The 15,415-nt window shown below is 45.2% G+C and overlaps 2 protein-coding genes across 3 annotated transcripts; both read right to left on the reverse strand.

Moving 5' to 3' along the window:
- Window positions 1-298: 298 nt before the first annotated feature.
- On the reverse strand, window positions 299-9,516 carry daxx (death-domain associated protein). Of its 2 annotated transcripts, none has more exons than XM_061665363.1 (12): window positions 9,191-9,516; window positions 7,461-7,687; window positions 6,700-7,143; window positions 5,774-5,905; window positions 5,589-5,705; window positions 5,008-5,239; window positions 4,267-4,421; window positions 4,111-4,192; window positions 3,010-3,295; window positions 1,734-1,928; window positions 1,112-1,229; window positions 299-1,033 (listed from the first exon to the last, which is right to left on the reverse strand). In XM_061665363.1, the coding sequence occupies exons 2-12, from the start codon at window positions 7,674-7,676 to the stop codon at window positions 974-976; spliced, it is 2,037 nt and encodes a 678-aa protein (XP_061521347.1). In that variant the 5' UTR covers window positions 7,677-7,687; window positions 9,191-9,516; the 3' UTR covers window positions 299-973. The 2 variants fall into 2 exon arrangements, with proteins under 2 accessions (XP_061521347.1, XP_061521346.1); XM_061665362.1 differs by having other exon boundaries at window positions 7,461-7,690.
- An 887-nt stretch (window positions 9,517-10,403) lies between these two features.
- On the reverse strand, window positions 10,404-15,413 carry tapbp.1 (TAP binding protein (tapasin), tandem duplicate 1). Its single transcript, XM_061664268.1, has 8 exons — window positions 14,921-15,413; window positions 13,833-14,018; window positions 13,416-13,652; window positions 12,974-13,333; window positions 12,407-12,730; window positions 12,184-12,285; window positions 10,739-10,767; window positions 10,404-10,660 (listed from the first exon to the last, which is right to left on the reverse strand). Exons 1-8 carry the CDS (start codon window positions 14,979-14,981, stop codon window positions 10,649-10,651), a joined length of 1,311 nt encoding a protein of 436 aa, XP_061520252.1. The 5' UTR covers window positions 14,982-15,413; the 3' UTR covers window positions 10,404-10,648.
- Between the last annotated feature and the right edge of the window lie 2 nt (window positions 15,414-15,415).

Below are 15,415 nucleotides of genomic sequence, written 5' to 3' on the forward strand. Positions count from 1 at the left end.
TATATTGAACATGCCTCTAAAGGGTTGGTGGGAGGAGAAAAATCTACAATTTAAATATCCCATACTTGAACATCATGTACAAATCCTGAAAAAGAATAGTCAGAGGGTAAGATTTAATATAAATATATATATATCAGGGGTGGTCAAACTTTATCATACAAGTGCCACATTAGATGTTTTTTAAATGGTAAAATGGGTGTTGTAAATTGTAAATGAGGTGAAAAAAAAGAAAATGTGTTGTTTTAGTAGGCTAACAAAACTATTTGTTTTAATGTATAATTACACAACTATTGACAAATTTGTAAATGCATGTAAATTGTTTATTTACAATAAATCAATTCACCACTTATTGACAAATGAATAAAAAGTAAACTTATGGGGGGAAAAAAAGCTAAATTAATGCAACAAATATTCCGATCTTGCTATATAAATAATCAGTGGGCCGTATGTGGCCTCTTGTACAAAACACTAAATATTCTGCCTACCCCTACATTTGTCATAAAAAAATAAAAATTAAAATTTTAAAAAAGTCAAATGCAAAACGTTTATTTTATTGAAAAATGTGAGTCAAACATAATCCCTGGAGTCTCCCAAACTGCATGACAGTAGAGATACAAAGTAAAAGATTGTGTGTTTTTTTTTTTTTTTTTAAGACTGATGGTTGGTCGGACTCAAAATGTCCACCGCTCTTTCTTGCTAAATGCTAAAGATGCTAAGTGCGCGGAGCTCAGCGACGCTCACGCCACTGAAGGTCACTTATCTCTGGACGTGACAAGAAGACCGCGGTGGAAAACAAACAGAAATGTTGCCGTGGTCGCACTCGAACAACAACATGATGATGAGGTCAAACCGAAGCATCCCAAGCACTTTTAAAAAATGTAAACAGACTGGCGTTCCAGCGCCCCCTCGGTGTCCTGAGTGGAAGTTGATCTCACAACAGAAGCGGAGATCGATTTAGACTCGTGACGCGCGGTCATTCCGAGTCGGACAGTTCGATGATTTCCAGGGGGTCGCACTGGGTGGCAACGTGAACCTGTGGAGACACACAGTCGTGTTTCGGCGTGAGCGCCGGAACGAATGGCGGCGACCGACGGGACGGTGCGTCTCTTACTTTATTCTTCTTGGGGGGCGGCGACTGCGAGCTGCTGACCAGCTGGCAGTCGGACGCATTGGGGGTCCGCGGCGGAGAGGCGCAGATGATGCCCATGTTCAGTAGCACCGCCACCTCTCTGAGGGGTTCCACAGACAGAATAGAAATAAGTCTATTTTTCCTTCCAGATAATGTGAAAAGAAGTACTTCCTCTTGCACAAACGTGCAAATCAATCCCCATTTATTTGCAGGGGGATTGAGACCAAGTTCTGCTGCAAAGAGCAAAAATGTGAGTAACTGACACGTCCAAAATCCTTTTAAAAAATGTTTAATAGCGTATATTAATAGTTTAAACCGCAAATACGTACAAACCTCTTCAAGAACTATAGCGCTTAATGCATTTATGTGAAATTTCACCAGTTGTGTGTAATCGGTTAAAAATACCAATTGTCAAGCACTAGAGAACCCAGTCATTTGTTAAACTTGCTACTCTTACACTTTGCAGCAAATAAATAAAATTAAAATAATTAAAAAAAAACACCGGAACTTCTGCCAACAACCCAGGCTGAACTTAGCTTAGAAAAAAACAAAACAAAACCAAAGGGAGCAAGATCAGAGCCAAGAATTACGGTGAGATGGTCACCTGTCGCCCGCGGTGATGTGATTCTGCTTCGGCGTGGCGTCCGGCCTTTTCCTCTTGTGGCTTCTGCTCAGTCTACGTTCGGGCGGCGACAGACGAGGTGGCGAGGTGCCGTTGGAGATGGCCGAGTGGCACGTCGTCTCTGGCGGCAGCGGTGAGGACGGCCCGTTGGCGGCTGCGGGGGGGTCGGTGCCGTTGCTGGCAGAGGTGAGGGAACTCCAGTCACTTCACTTGACACATGACTCGAGTCCAGTTAGACTTAAGTCGCCAGTTTTAGGACTTAGGTTGCTAAAACTAACTAAAAACTCCACTGGACTTGAAATTGTTATTCATGAATGAAAACTGCAGTGAACATAAAAAGTCTACACACCCCTCTTCAAATGCCAGGTTTTTGTGACATTAGGGAAGGAAAAACAAGACCAAAATACATCATTTCAAAAGCTTTTTTTCACGATGAACGTGACCTATAACCTCTCCAACTCAATTGAAAAAAGAGAGTTGAAGTGCAAATAATGTGGTTGCACAAGTGTGCACACCCACTTTTACTGGGATGTGACTGTGTTCAGAATTAATCACATTCAAACTCATCTTAAAATGGGAGGCTGCACACCTGCCACCATTTAAAGTGGCTCTGATTTACCCCAAATAAATTTCAGATGTTATAGTAGGATTTTTTTTCCCCCCTCTTTTAGAAGCCTGAAGGTTTTGTGCCAACACTGACCATTTGCAACTGTTCCTAATTGCCTCCACCTTATCTCAGGCCTCAAGTCCGGAAGAAAAAGAAAAACAGCCACAAAGCATAACAGTACCACCATCATGCTTCACTGTAGTTATGGTGTTCTTTTGGTGACGAGCGGTGTTGTGTTTACGCCAAACATACAGTACATAATTGAATTATGGCCAAAAAGTTAAGCCTTTGTTTCACTGGACCATAAGACATTTTCCTACATGTGGCTGTGAGATTTTGTTTTTGATAAAATCGGTAAACGAGAACGCATGGTTTGCAACTCGACATCTAACTTCACTAAAAGCTCTGCCAAAGACAGGCAAGCTACGTTAATGTTAGTATAGCTAACTAACGCAAGAAGACATACTGAGCGTAAAGCGGCTCATGTGCAAATTTGTGTTGTGGCTGAGCAAGATTGTATTACTTCTGATTTGCTTAACCCAAGTAATGACTTGTCTCTACTTGAAATGAAGTTGGGACTCGCGTGACGTTTGACAGTTAAATTGGGAGTTGCTTGAAACTTGAAGGTTAAGACTTGAGATCGACTCCCACCTTTGGTTGCAGGTGACCAGATTGGCAGGAGGGGAGTTCTCCTCTGATGCGGCGGCGGCGTTCCCGCCAGACGAGGGCGAACGGGGCTGCGTGGGCTCCGATTGGCCGGGGCCGCTGGCAGACGTGACGTCCGACAGCGGCGAGATGCCCGACATGCTAGCGTCAGAGAGGAGGCCGCTAGTGACCGCCTCGTTTGCCGACGTCTGCTCCTCCTCGTTGGCGCCGTCGCTCATTTTCCCCGCCTCGCTGCCGCCATCTTCATTGCTGCCATCTTCACCGTCGTCATCTAATGAGGGAGGATTAAGAGGCGTTTCGACTTTAAGCCTGAAGGATGACTTTAAGGCAGGTTGACGTGGCCTCAAAAGTAAAATCTACTTTTTCTCAATAAATACAATTTCCCATTTTAAATGTTCCGCCCCCACCTTTCGCTTTTAGAAAAAGCAAATAACAATGACATTGTTTAATACAAGTTTTAATGTTTGTTTTGCTCCCTTGTGGTATTTGCGTTATTTCTCCATTTACAACAAATGCTTTGAAACCGTTTTTCCCATCTAGTTTCCCCCCCCCCAGCATTAACTTCCACAGAAAAAAATGGAAATGTTTTTTTCCCCCCATTGTTACAGCTGAGGTTGAGTAAATGTCCAACAGTTTAATATCAGAAAATCAGCCATCAAACTCTTTCCTATTGTAGACTTGTACAAGTGAGGCAAGTTGACCTCAGGAAAATATTGTGGCTGCAAAATGGCTGCTCTTGCAAGGTATAAATGGGCACAATGTCTTTGGCAAAGTCTCCATTTATTCCATTCCACCAGGCTCCTTCCTTGTCATACGGAAAACAATGTAAAAATGATTCCGCTTATGTTTTCTGTTACTTAAAATGGCCGCTAGAGGGGTCGGAAAAGTCGCTAAATCTTCAACCCTGATTGTGCCTTTGTAAACTAGCTCCATTCTGGTCACAGCCATTGATTGCTGTTAGTGTAAGAAGTGCATAATAAGCTTGAATGCATTTTGAACTGGGGGAGAAAACAAAACAAAAAAAACAAAAACAAAAAAACTTCAAATCACCAAGCTCTAGATGGTTTCCTTGCCGGTGGTTCTTACCTGGTCCATCCTGCTGGCTGCTGGCCTTGATCTCTTCCTCGATGTCTTCTTCTGAGGACACGTCATCCTCCTCCTCCTCTTGCTGCGTCCAGTAAGACAAAACAAGTGAGAAAAAGCCCTGTGCTGATCAAATCGGTCGCCATCGAGCGCTCGCACCTCTTCGCTGTGCCGCCGCGTCGTGTCCTTCTCGTCCGTCGTCTCCTGTTGGACAGCGTATTTGTTGATGACATCTTCCAGGCGATTCAGACCCAGTTCCCGGTTGTCATGTAGCTTCCGGAGCAGCGAGGGGTCCTTCAGCGCCGGGTCGTTGTCTTTAGAGACAAAGACAAGGTATTGAATGTTTGATTTTCTAACACAGTAACAGGCAATTCTCTAATTATGAGACAATAAACGTCTCTGGGTACTGTGGTGTGGTCTGTTTTTATGTGTTGTTGCTCCGCCTGTGTGTTCAAGTAGCAGTTGTTGGAGGGTTTATAATTACACAGACATCAATTCTAATTTCCGTTAGCCCATCTATGGCATTTGGTGTTATGTTCGCATTAAACGGGCAGACTTCTTCATCGAAACGATGCGGTTTAGTTGACAAGTTGGGTGTTAAAATCGATTTTCTTGATCTTCTTTTGTTTCGTTTGTCAGTTTTACATGAAACGTCAACTTGGAGTGACAAATAAACAGCTTGAAGCAAGTACACCGTGTCTCTTATTTGGAGAACTGTTCACTCTGTGCCAAAGACAGAGGGAGAATAGGCATTAAGGAATATGTAGATACAATAGAAAAATGGAAAAGTAAATGAGACTTGAGAAACTCAAAATACACAGAGCTTTGTGGAACGCAACTTGTCCGTAAGTTGGGGAGTGTCTGTAATGTGAAAGTTCCTTTGAAATCAATTCGTGTTACCAGGCTTGTATTCGCTGGTCAGTTGGCAGCCGAAGTCATAGAGCAGGTCTTGTTGGCGCCTCTGCTGGATCTTGCTGCCGGTGTCGCTGAAGGCCTTCCGGGCGATCTGTTCCTGCTGCCTGCTGCTCAGGCGCAGGTTGTGCCGCTTGCTAGCCAGCTGGACCTGCTGCAGGATGTCCTGGTAGTCGGGCGGGTTCATACAGACCTCGGGGCTGTTGATGTAGCGTTGGATCTGAAAGGACGGCAAAAACGATCGAAGGCAGCGGTTCTCGAACTGGGTTTTCATTCTTACGGCACTTAGGTGTACACGTGGTCGTTATGTTTAATTGCGGTTAGGATCGAGAGGGGGTCCTTGAAAAAAAAGTCTCCCCTTTAAGGGGTCCATGCTTTGAGAACCACTGGGCTACAGTCTTATAATTTTGGCAAGGTTGTGTGCGTGTTTTGTGTGTGTGTGTGTGTGTGCGTGCGTGCGTGTGTTTCCCAAGCTGTAAATATATTTTGAAATGCAGTTCGAGGGCTCAGACGGTGAGTAACGACACGATCGTTGACGTTCGGGCACGGACGACGGAAGCCGGGCTCACCCTCCTGCTGATCTCAGGATAGCTGGTGTCGGTGTAGAGGATTTTGCGCTCGAGGACCCGGCCCGTCAGCGAGCTGCAGTCCTTCAGCTCACACAGCTTTTTGTAGATCTTCATCATCTGTAAGAGGAGCAAAGAGCGGCGTAGGCTGGCGGGAGCTTAGCACGCCGGGCCAAAGGCAGACGGACCTTGCGCTTGAGCTTGTGCTCCTGGATGTACAAGGAGTCCTCGGTATCCAGGTCGTTCAACGAGAGCTCGGCCCGCTGCAGGCGACAGATCTCGTCGTCGTAGACCTTCAGCAGGTTCTCCAGGTACGCGATCTGGGAATGCAAGCACAGCGGAAGAGACCTCCCTCAATATGGATGGACAGCGACATGTTCGTGTTTTACTTCTGGGACCTACTGCTCCAAGTGTCCGTCATTTGCATTAAATGTGCCCACTGTTCATCTGTTATTGTTCCTATCGATCTGTACGTTTTATTTTTTGCTGGTTTGTTGGTTACTCTCAATTTCAGCGAGGTTTCCAGTTGGACTTACAGTCTTAGTACTGCATGGTCTTGAGTTTCAGTTCTGATTCGGCTTTGTGATATATAGTGTTCCCCCGCTATCATCACGGTTGATCACTCACATCCCACACTATCGCAGTGTTTTAAGCAAGTTTATGGGTTTTAAGAGCATACAACCAAGTCCGAATTCAGAGTTGAGCACCTTTGGCGAAGTACAAGGTTGTTCCACAAAATCTCCAATAAGTCGTTCCCACAAAGCAGAGAAATTGCATGCCTGTGAGGACGTTCGCATGGTCTTTGTGTGTGTTTGTATGAGTTGTTACTCCGTGTTAAAGTAGCAGTTGTTTAAAGATGTTATCTTCTTTACCTTATCATCTGTGCCTAGGTCCATTAACCCAGCTCGATGGCGTTTCGCATTAGTCAAATTGGCGTTAACCTAGCGGACGTTTGTTGGATGAAATTATATGGCTACACATATCGCAGACTTGAACCTATAGCGCTTTGGTCTGCAACGTATCCCCAGCGACGAACGGAGCTTCACTGCATGTCACTAACTAAATTTCATTGAATAGAAAGTGAACACGGCCGAGCACACCTCGGGACACTAACCTGCTTCCTGGAGGCCCTGCTTGCCTTTTTCTCCACTTTCAGCCGGTCCTCCAGAAGACCCGACGTTGAAGGCTTCTCGTCTTCCGTCGCCGGCTTCCCTCCTTGTTCCTCCACAGCCGTCTGGACAGTAATCTGGCTTTCACTTTTTAATGAGGTAGACGGAAGACAGTCCAACGCGGAGGCAGAAGCGGAGGCGGACTCAAGCGCGCTCGGCTTCTTCTTCCTCTTCGTCCTGTCTTTGTGCTGCATGAGCACCATGCACAGCTCATAGATGTAGACGAACATCCTGGAACGGTTGTTCTCCACGCGGGTCAAACAGCGGCCCAAGCTGTTGCGGAACTCCACCGACGACAGGTAGTCGGAACAGGCTTTGGCATGGTTCTTCTTCAGGAATTCCAAAACCTCGGGGCAGTCCTGGGTCACGGCGGCGACGTGCTCCACAAACTGAAAGGAGGCAGGAAACACAGATGTCACAAACGTCAGAGAACAGAACCGGAACGCCCTTTTCACACTGAGCTGCTTGGCTACATCGTGATATCGCCAATAACGCGTCCGTACGTTAGGGGCTGGGCGCCAAGGAACTTGGCCAGCTCCAAGCATCTGCTAATTATACAGTTACAGAGAAGTATTCATTGCCCAATGTATTTATGACTGCGTCTTTGAGATGTCCACCACCATATACAGTACCTCTCTGACTACATCAATGAAAACTGGCAGTCGTTTTTGTTTTTGAGGGGTCTCATTTGATTGTGCGCCATCACCTCCGAGAACAACTTCTGATTCTCCGCCTGCAGGACGTGCCTCTTCTTGCTGGCCGCAGTGAAAGGCGACTGGGCGACGTGGGTCGGGGCCGACACCGGCACTCGACGCGGCGAATTGGTCGCGGCTTTACCCTGAGAAGACGAGGACGACGGCCGAGGGGTGTCCACGTCCTCCACGACGATGACGTCTGCGATGGATCCCGGGGCTACCGCCATGTGGACAGATTCTTCTTTGAAAGCATAAATAGGAGGAGGAAGTAGAACATAACACATCCAGCAAGTATGACTGATAAAGGCAGACATCTTTATTGAAGATAAGATTTGAGCTATCAGGCTCCTCTCTCGTGGAAACATCTGATGCAGACTCTATTCAAGAGTAAACTTAAAATTTGTATTTATGATGAAGCCTATAGTCAGGGATGACTGAGGCTTGTCCTGACTCATCTCTTAGTTACAGTGGGTACAGAAAGTATTTAGACCCCCTTACATTGGGGGTCTAAATACATATTTAAGCCATTTGCTAAAATCATTCACGGCCATTTTGTCCTCATAAATGTACACACGGCCCCACAACACATATTGACAGTAAGAAAACAGAATTGAGGAAATCTCTGCGGATTTATTTAAAAAGAAAAACTGAACTATCACATGACCATAAGTATAGAGACCCTTTACTCGGTATTGAATAGAAGCACCTTCTTGGGGGTCGTCTTGGAAATAACGCAACAAGTTTTTCACTTTTTTTTTTTTTTTTTTTTTCACTCTGGAAAAGGTTTACGTGCGGAATATCTGTACTTTGCCGAATTCGTCTTCCCTTCAATGGCAACAAGTCGCGCTGTCCCTGCAGCCGAAAAACACGCACACAGCACGATGCCGCCGCCGCCACAATGCTTCACTGTTGGGATTGTATTAGGCAGGTGAACAGCAGTGCCGGGTTTTCTCCACACATACTGATTAGAATTGAGACCGTGCAGTTCTGTCTTGGTCACATCAGACCAAAGAACCGAAAAATGTCATCCTTCAAATCTGGTCCAAGAAAACAACAAAGGGTGGGACGTCTTTACATTGGAAATGGGGGCCGCTGATGAAAAATGATCACTCTTCAAAGCCAAATACTACGTGATGGGCTAATGTGGGTCCCCCTGAAGACCCCCTTGAGTTTGGGAAAGAGGGCGGAAAAAACCAAAATCACCTAACCAGGTAAGGAGAGTAGGGAGGTTGCTCTAGCTTGGTTGGCCAGGTTCAACCCGACCAGGAACTGTCAGGTGTTCCTGGTCGGGACAGCAGTCCAGCAACATTTCTGACACACCTCGAATCTGAAGCACTTTCTTAAGTCACCTCTGTGAAAAAAGCTAAGTAAATAAAATGTACTCAACTCCCATTACGTTTAAGATACATGTAGAACGAGTATAGGGAACATGCTGGCGTAGTTTTGACGTTTTTAATAAATAATAACGGGTACAAAGTGACTTGTTTACTCGCAGGAGGGATCATCTATAATGTCCCGATCATGAGGATGCATATAGGACTTTTTTTTTTTTTTTTTTAAGTTATTATTATTTGGTTTTGCAATTCAAAACGTTCCAACGAAGCTGTGAAGTGTACAGTGAAAGATGGAAGCTAGTTAACACCACACAACAGACGCACGGCAAGCACAAAACGCTATCGTTTTTTTTACACGCTAACAAGAAAAAAAGAATCATACTAATGACATGTTCATGGATACCAACCTGTTGGTTAGGACAAGAAGGGGCTGTGGGCAGAACATCGACTCCCTGTCGGCATTGTCCAAAATGTTGCCCCTCGTTAGCTTACGTTAGCGTTAGCTTGCTAGTTCGCGCGGTGACTTCAAGCTGATGTTAGCGAACTTGCTGGGATTTATTTTAAAAAAAATGTACATTTGATCTAGACAAAAAAAATAATTAACCTCGTCGAAAAGTCGAAGTTGTCTAACGCGATGTTACGACTCGTCGCTGGGATTTTTATGTCCATCTAAACGACATTTAAAAAAATAATAATTGTAGAGAACAAGCTCGGATATGTCTTCGACAGGCATAGCCGCGCATTGTAAACATTCTCACTAGCGCCACCCAGTGCAGCGGAGGGGAACTTGTTTTTGGCGTCCAGGATCAAAACAGTTGCAAGAACAACTGTGGGAAAGGTACTCTGTGGAATGACACGGATTTCTGCATAATTGATCATAAAATGTGAGCCACCTCAATAAAAACAAACACTAGTCTGCTTAAACTAATAAACACAAATAATTTTGTTGTTATGTATTTTTGGGTCACAACCTCAATTCCCAGGGTCCAGATCCGGCGCACCACATCATTCATTTTTTTATTTTTATTTTTTTGTGGCCAACAAAATAAAATTGTTTGTCAACTTGAGGTTTCTTAATAAAGTGATGAGTTATTTCATTATTTCTTTTTTTTTATGCAGAAAACCAGTACCAGTATTGCAATCATTTTCACAAAATACTTAACACAAATTGAACAATAGTTGCTTCCAGAGAACACCTCTATAATAGTCTTACGTCCTGCTATATTGCAGCAAAAAGGTTTATTATTACCTTAATTTCTATTCTAATTTCCATTAGCCAGTCTATTGTGTTGGCAAATCCACAATCTACAAGAATGGATGCCATGAGAAGACACCACAAAGGAAGCTGCTTGGAAGGAACACAAAATGTTACGAGGAAAAAGGAATTTTAAAACTCAGTTGTGTCGAACATGTCAATCCCGACATGAATATGATGGAATCATTATTAAATAAAAGTCCCAAATCCACGTGAGTGATTATCAACCGGGGGGACAACAATTAACTGAGTGTGATGCACCCTGTATTCAGAATCTTATTTTTTGTAAAATTAAAATGAGAAAACCTATAGCAACATAAACAAATGTGTATTAGATCAAATGAACAAGCCCGACAAAGCACCGATTTGAGCAAAAACTCACTTTATTCTTATTTTCTGTCGCACATTCAACATTCCAAAAATAAACCGCAACAATGTTAGCAAATATTGGAGGGAGTGAAAAGGAGAGAACTGCAGAATCCACAAATATTAAATCTTGTGTGCACAAAAAATGGTCTTATTGCTTGTGACATTGACGAGGTGTAAAAAGGAAAAGGTGACTTTTGCTTGGACTTTCCAGCGTTGCGTGCTACAAAGCGGGCAAGCTTCTTCACTTCTCTTTCTGCAGAAAGTTAAAAGTTGTGAGGTCAAACACTGACAAAACATTTCGTTTTACACTTCACTTGACAAATCAACTTGCCTTGTCTGTTTCTTGTGTCTCATCAGAACCTACAAATAAAAATAGTAGACATTCAGTTTCACCCCAATGCTTGCAGTCCGGTAATCCGACACATATTTGAAGTTCACTACAGATTTAGGTTCTCACGTTTTTTTTATTTGCAGCTTTTTGTACATATTTTTGTCCCCTTTCTGTAATACCCGACGTCGCCACAAGATGGTGCCAGATCCCTAGCTAATAGGATAGTATATGGTCTCAAGGAACCTCAGTTTGCACATGCCCTAGTGTTCGTACGATTCGGTTTTCACGATTTGTCCTGGTTTTCGTACATTTGCTTGGTTTTCGTACAAAAAAAACCCCCCAAAAAACAACAACAACTCGTGACTCCGCCATTCATTGGCCGAAATAGATGCGCTTTCATCCGAAGCATTTTGTGTAAACAGAGTTCAACAAACAGCACGGCGTATTATTGCCATGTTACGGTTACATCAGTGTAACATCTTGTCCAAAGTCAGACCTTCAAAACAAAAGCATGCCGTAGGCCTAATATATCAGTTTCACTCAATAAACAAAATAGTTTGAGCCCGACTGCAAAATAAGCCACCACGGGGCCAACAAAGGTGTGCTGAAATTGTTACTGTTACTGGCATGCTTTTATTCTGAAGGCCTGACTTTTGACAGGATGTTATGCCGATGTTATCCCAACTTGTCAACATGACTGTTGCCAAGCAGACCGGGAGAGTTGTTGCTCCCTTAAGTTGTTAATAAAAGCTTGCATTGTGGAATGCAGAAAGTTCCGAGCAGCCATTTGATTAAGAAGGCGAGAAACACGATAGAGTTCAACGAAGAACTCGTAGCAAAGGATGAAAATGGCAAACGGCTCTCTACCCCCTCCCCTGTCTTCCATACGCCATCAAGAATCTTCATTAAAGGTAAAAGTGAGGCTAAATTTTCATTTATCCCACGCATTAGCCATGTATATTAATTTCAAACTCAAACAACATACTAAATGGAGATTCCGCTGTATGTTGAAGTGACACATTCCGACTGTTTAATATTTTTGCATGAGCTAAGTTTAGCCTGGGTCGTTAGGGGAGGTTCCAGAGAATCTTCACCACATCTGTATACTTTTGCGTTGACATTATATAGTCTGTAAGCTATTTATATTTAAGGGTAATGTCGTAAGATGTGGGATCATAGTTTGTGGTATATTTTTCAATTTAAAATTTTTCAATGAATGAATACAGCAATTCTAAACATTTTTAGGCTAGCGTCAATGACTCAGGGTTTTTCGCTACTCGCAGCAGGGCTTGGTCCCCAGACATATACAATACAGCTTTCAAGATACAAGTTTTTAAAACATTTTCAATTAAATTCAGCCTCAAAGGTGCATAGGGTAAGAATACAACAACAACAACAACAACACGTCACTCTACCAGCACACTAGCTTTGGAAAATTTTACCACCTGAGCCGAGGAAGGTCCAAGAGACGAACTTGATGAGGCCGTAGAGCACCAAGGCCACTCCCACCATCGCCATGGAGTCCTCGATGGACGGCGTGCTGAAGCCTGAGACGACAAGAGTCCTTTTTACGGCATCTTAAAGCATGACCGCAATCTCGACGGCCAACTCGCTGACCCGCGAATCAACATTTCTGGGGTAAGATAGGAAAAACTTCCCTCATCTTACCGATGACTCTGAGGGCCACAGCGGCGCGGCGCGTACCCCCGGGATGCTCGGCGACACAGGTGACCTCCCCCCCGCCGCCCAGCTCCGGATCAGACGTGTCCAGCTCCAGCCGGGTGTCCTGGCTGTAGGTGCCGTCCCAAGCTAGTCTGTGGCCGGAGAGGCGACCTGGTCCCAGTGACCGGCTCTTTCCATCCGGGCCTTTCAACTCCCAGCTCAGTTCCAGGGAATGGGGGGCAAAGCCTGAGGCCTCGCAGCGGACTGTCAAAATCTGGCCGGGGGTGGGCAGGGGAAGCGGGGACGGGTGGATGGACAGGGAAGGAGGTTCTGGGTGGAAGGTGGAAAAGAGCATTGAGTTGCAAACATTGTTGCTGTTCTCTCTGTGTGCCTTTGTCAGCAGCGCTGGTGGATCTGAAGCTTACTTGTAACTTACAACTTACGCTCACAGCACAAAGCAAAAACAATCGCCCAAGAGGTGGCTCATAACTTGGGAAAACTTGGGAATTGCGTACTTATAAGTCCATACACCACAATGCACTCATTCTATTTCCAGGGCTTGACAAGGCTCACCTGCGATCTCCAGCTGAATGGTGACCTGAGCCAGAAGTTGCGGCAGGTACACCATGCAGATGTACGTTCCGGAATGGCGCACTTGGGCTTCTTGCAGCATCAGGGACGCGTTGCCGTTCCGGTGCAGCGCCTCAAAGTCCAGCGTGGCGCCTTCCTCCGGCGAGTCAGACAGCCGGTCCGCCTTGCCGTCGTAGGCCAGGAGCAGTCGGCCGGTGCCTCGCGACTGGTAGCGCCACTCCACTGCAAAGCCGGACCCGTACAGCGGAGAAGCGGGGTCGGCCCAGAACTGGCAGTCCAGCAGCACCGGCTCCCCGAGTCTGGACTGCACTAACAGTGTCGCGGAGGTCACGCTGAGGACCGCTGAGGAAAGAAAAAGCAAAGCGGGAGCATGAGAACTCCCCCAGGCGAAGTGAACGGCTCGGACGCAAACCGCAACCGTTACCGTCCAGCTCGTTGGTCCCGGCGGACGCGCGCATGATGCTGGATGTGCCGTGCCGTCCGTCCAGGTCCTGAACAGCGGCGGAAAACCAGTCGGCTTGCAGGTAAACGGGGCTGAGGTCCTCCGCCAGCGAGGTGGCCCATTTGATGGTGGAGGGTTGCGGCTGAAAGTGGCTGAGCTCACAAAAGGGCTTGCGGGTCGAGCCGCTGGGTGAGCGGTGGCACAGAGTCGCCGCCGGATCTGATCAGGGTGGCAAGCGACAGGCAACCGTTCCATCAAAGAACGCCTTGCAACATCTGCAAAAGCTGAACGGAGACAACTGGATTCTTTTGGATTTGGATTGTGGGCGACAACAAGAGGTGAACCTTGCCCGCGCCTGTATCATGATGACGAGGGTATTTATTGCACACTCCCACACACCGGCAACAACGTAGACTCTCTGGATGCTGGGGTCGACCGAAGATTGCGGGCTGACTGCACGGCGACCTTCCGTCCTGATGCGAAGTAGGGACTTCACCTGGCTGGGCCCGCGCGTGAGACTTCCCACCGCCACCTTCTCGTTCAAATACCAGCACTCCAGCGCGGGACAGGAGCGGCCGCCGCAAGCTGTGGGAACAAGTTGAACGAGTTGACTTGCTGATGGCGCGCCACATGCTACAGCATATTTTCCGTCATTGGATCTCAGTGAAAGGAGGGTTGGACTTGAGTCTGCGTGACCAAAACCGAGTCTGCCGCTTGCTTGAGCTGTGTCACGCCTTAAAAGCTTTGAGGATGGTGCGGAGTCAGCAGCAAAAGTCACCTTTATTTTCTATGGAACTGCATCTATATATCTGCAAGTTACGATTTAAATATCGGAGTTTGAATTAGAATTTCAAAAAAGTTGTTTTTTTTTTAAACTATCAAAATATTCAGTTTTTTAATAAGCCGTAAAAACAATTTAATTCCGCAAATAATTCAACATTTAAAAAAAAATCATTGAATTTTGTTTGAATTTCTTTAGTGTTAAAAATTAGAATTGAAACACAGATGGAATTGATATAGTTCCATAATTTTCACTCTACCCTTCCCGTGCCACTGATTGAACAAAGTTATGCAATTTTGAGACTTTAATATAAGAAAGCAAATGTTAAAAGGTCACCATTATATTCATGGTTTAATAATTGCACATTTATTTTACAGATACTTTTATTCTTGCGATTGCCATTTTTTTTTTTTTTTTTAATGCATGCTTACGATCAAGCGGTAACGTTGTTCGAAGCTTCGGGGACAATACCGCAAAACATTGGCTGTTGTTGTTGCGCTCTTTAGCCACAGGGGGCATCACTCCGCTAAGAACACGCCGCACCAAATTCCGTTAAAAATTGGACAAAAACAAAATTGGAGTGGTCGTAAAGTTACATGCGCGTGTACGACGACTCAAAATTCAAAGCGAGACCAAGGTAACATGCTGTTGAGCATCGTTCGGCACATGTTTCGCTGCAAATGTCTTGAAGGTGAAGGTAGCATACCTTGGACGAAGCAGGGAAGTGTAAGCAAAGAAAGGTAACAAATGGAGCGAATATTCGTCATTGTTATTCCGCTCCTTCTCGTTCTTGGTCCCCTTTTCGTCGTCGTCTTCTTATTTCACCAAACGAGAATGAAGTGAGCGGAGGCAACCGACGACATACGTTTTGTTTCCCCTTCTCACAGGTACTTTCACTTTCGTTCTCGCGGACGGCGTCAACTTCATCTTCAAAGGGAAGGTTGCAAGATAAGAGAGCGAAAGCAAAACATTGTTTCACATTGTAAAACAGTGTGTAAGTCTGTCAGGAAGATGAAAACAGAAAATGTTTCGCCTTTGCATTTGCGACGACAAGAAAATGTCACTGTTCTCTCTTTCATTTCAGGAAAATACTCTCAAGCTTGTAAGTAAAACATTTTCTGTTTCCTTTGAGACGCACGAAACACGGCAGTCCTGTGAAGGTCTGATTTCGATCTTTGTTACGAAAGTGTGAATGTGGCAT

This window comes from Phycodurus eques, chromosome 20 (assembly GCF_024500275.1).
Source record: "Phycodurus eques isolate BA_2022a chromosome 20, UOR_Pequ_1.1, whole genome shotgun sequence".
Classification (NCBI taxonomy): domain Eukaryota; kingdom Metazoa; phylum Chordata; class Actinopteri; order Syngnathiformes; family Syngnathidae; genus Phycodurus; species Phycodurus eques.

What these genes read in the sequence shown, in the direction of transcription:
- daxx (XM_061665363.1), bottom strand. Translation starts at nt 7,676, where the DNA reads ATGGCGGTAGCCCCGGGATCCATCGCAGACGTCATCGTCGTGGAGGAC. An exon ending in AGCACAAGCTCAAGCGCAAG is followed by an intron (nt 5,706 to 5,773) that starts GTCCGTCTGCCT and finishes CTCCTCTTACAG; the next exon opens with ATGATGAAGATCTACAAAAA. An exon ending in CACATCACCGCGGGCGACAG is followed by an intron (nt 1,230 to 1,733) that starts GTGACCATCTCA and finishes GGAACCCCTCAG; the next exon opens with AGAGGTGGCGGTGCTACTGA.
- tapbp.1 (XM_061664268.1), bottom strand. Translation starts at nt 14,981, where the DNA reads ATGACGAATATTCGCTCCATTTGTTACCTTTCTTTGCTTACACTTCCC. An exon ending in CGGGACCAACGAGCTGGACG is followed by an intron (nt 13,334 to 13,415) that starts GTAACGGTTGCG and finishes TTCTTTCCTCAG; the next exon opens with CGGTCCTCAGCGTGACCTCC. An exon ending in TTGGACCTTCCTCGGCTCAG is followed by an intron (nt 10,768 to 12,183) that starts GTGGTAAAATTT and finishes TTTTATTTGTAG; the next exon opens with GTTCTGATGAGACACAAGAA.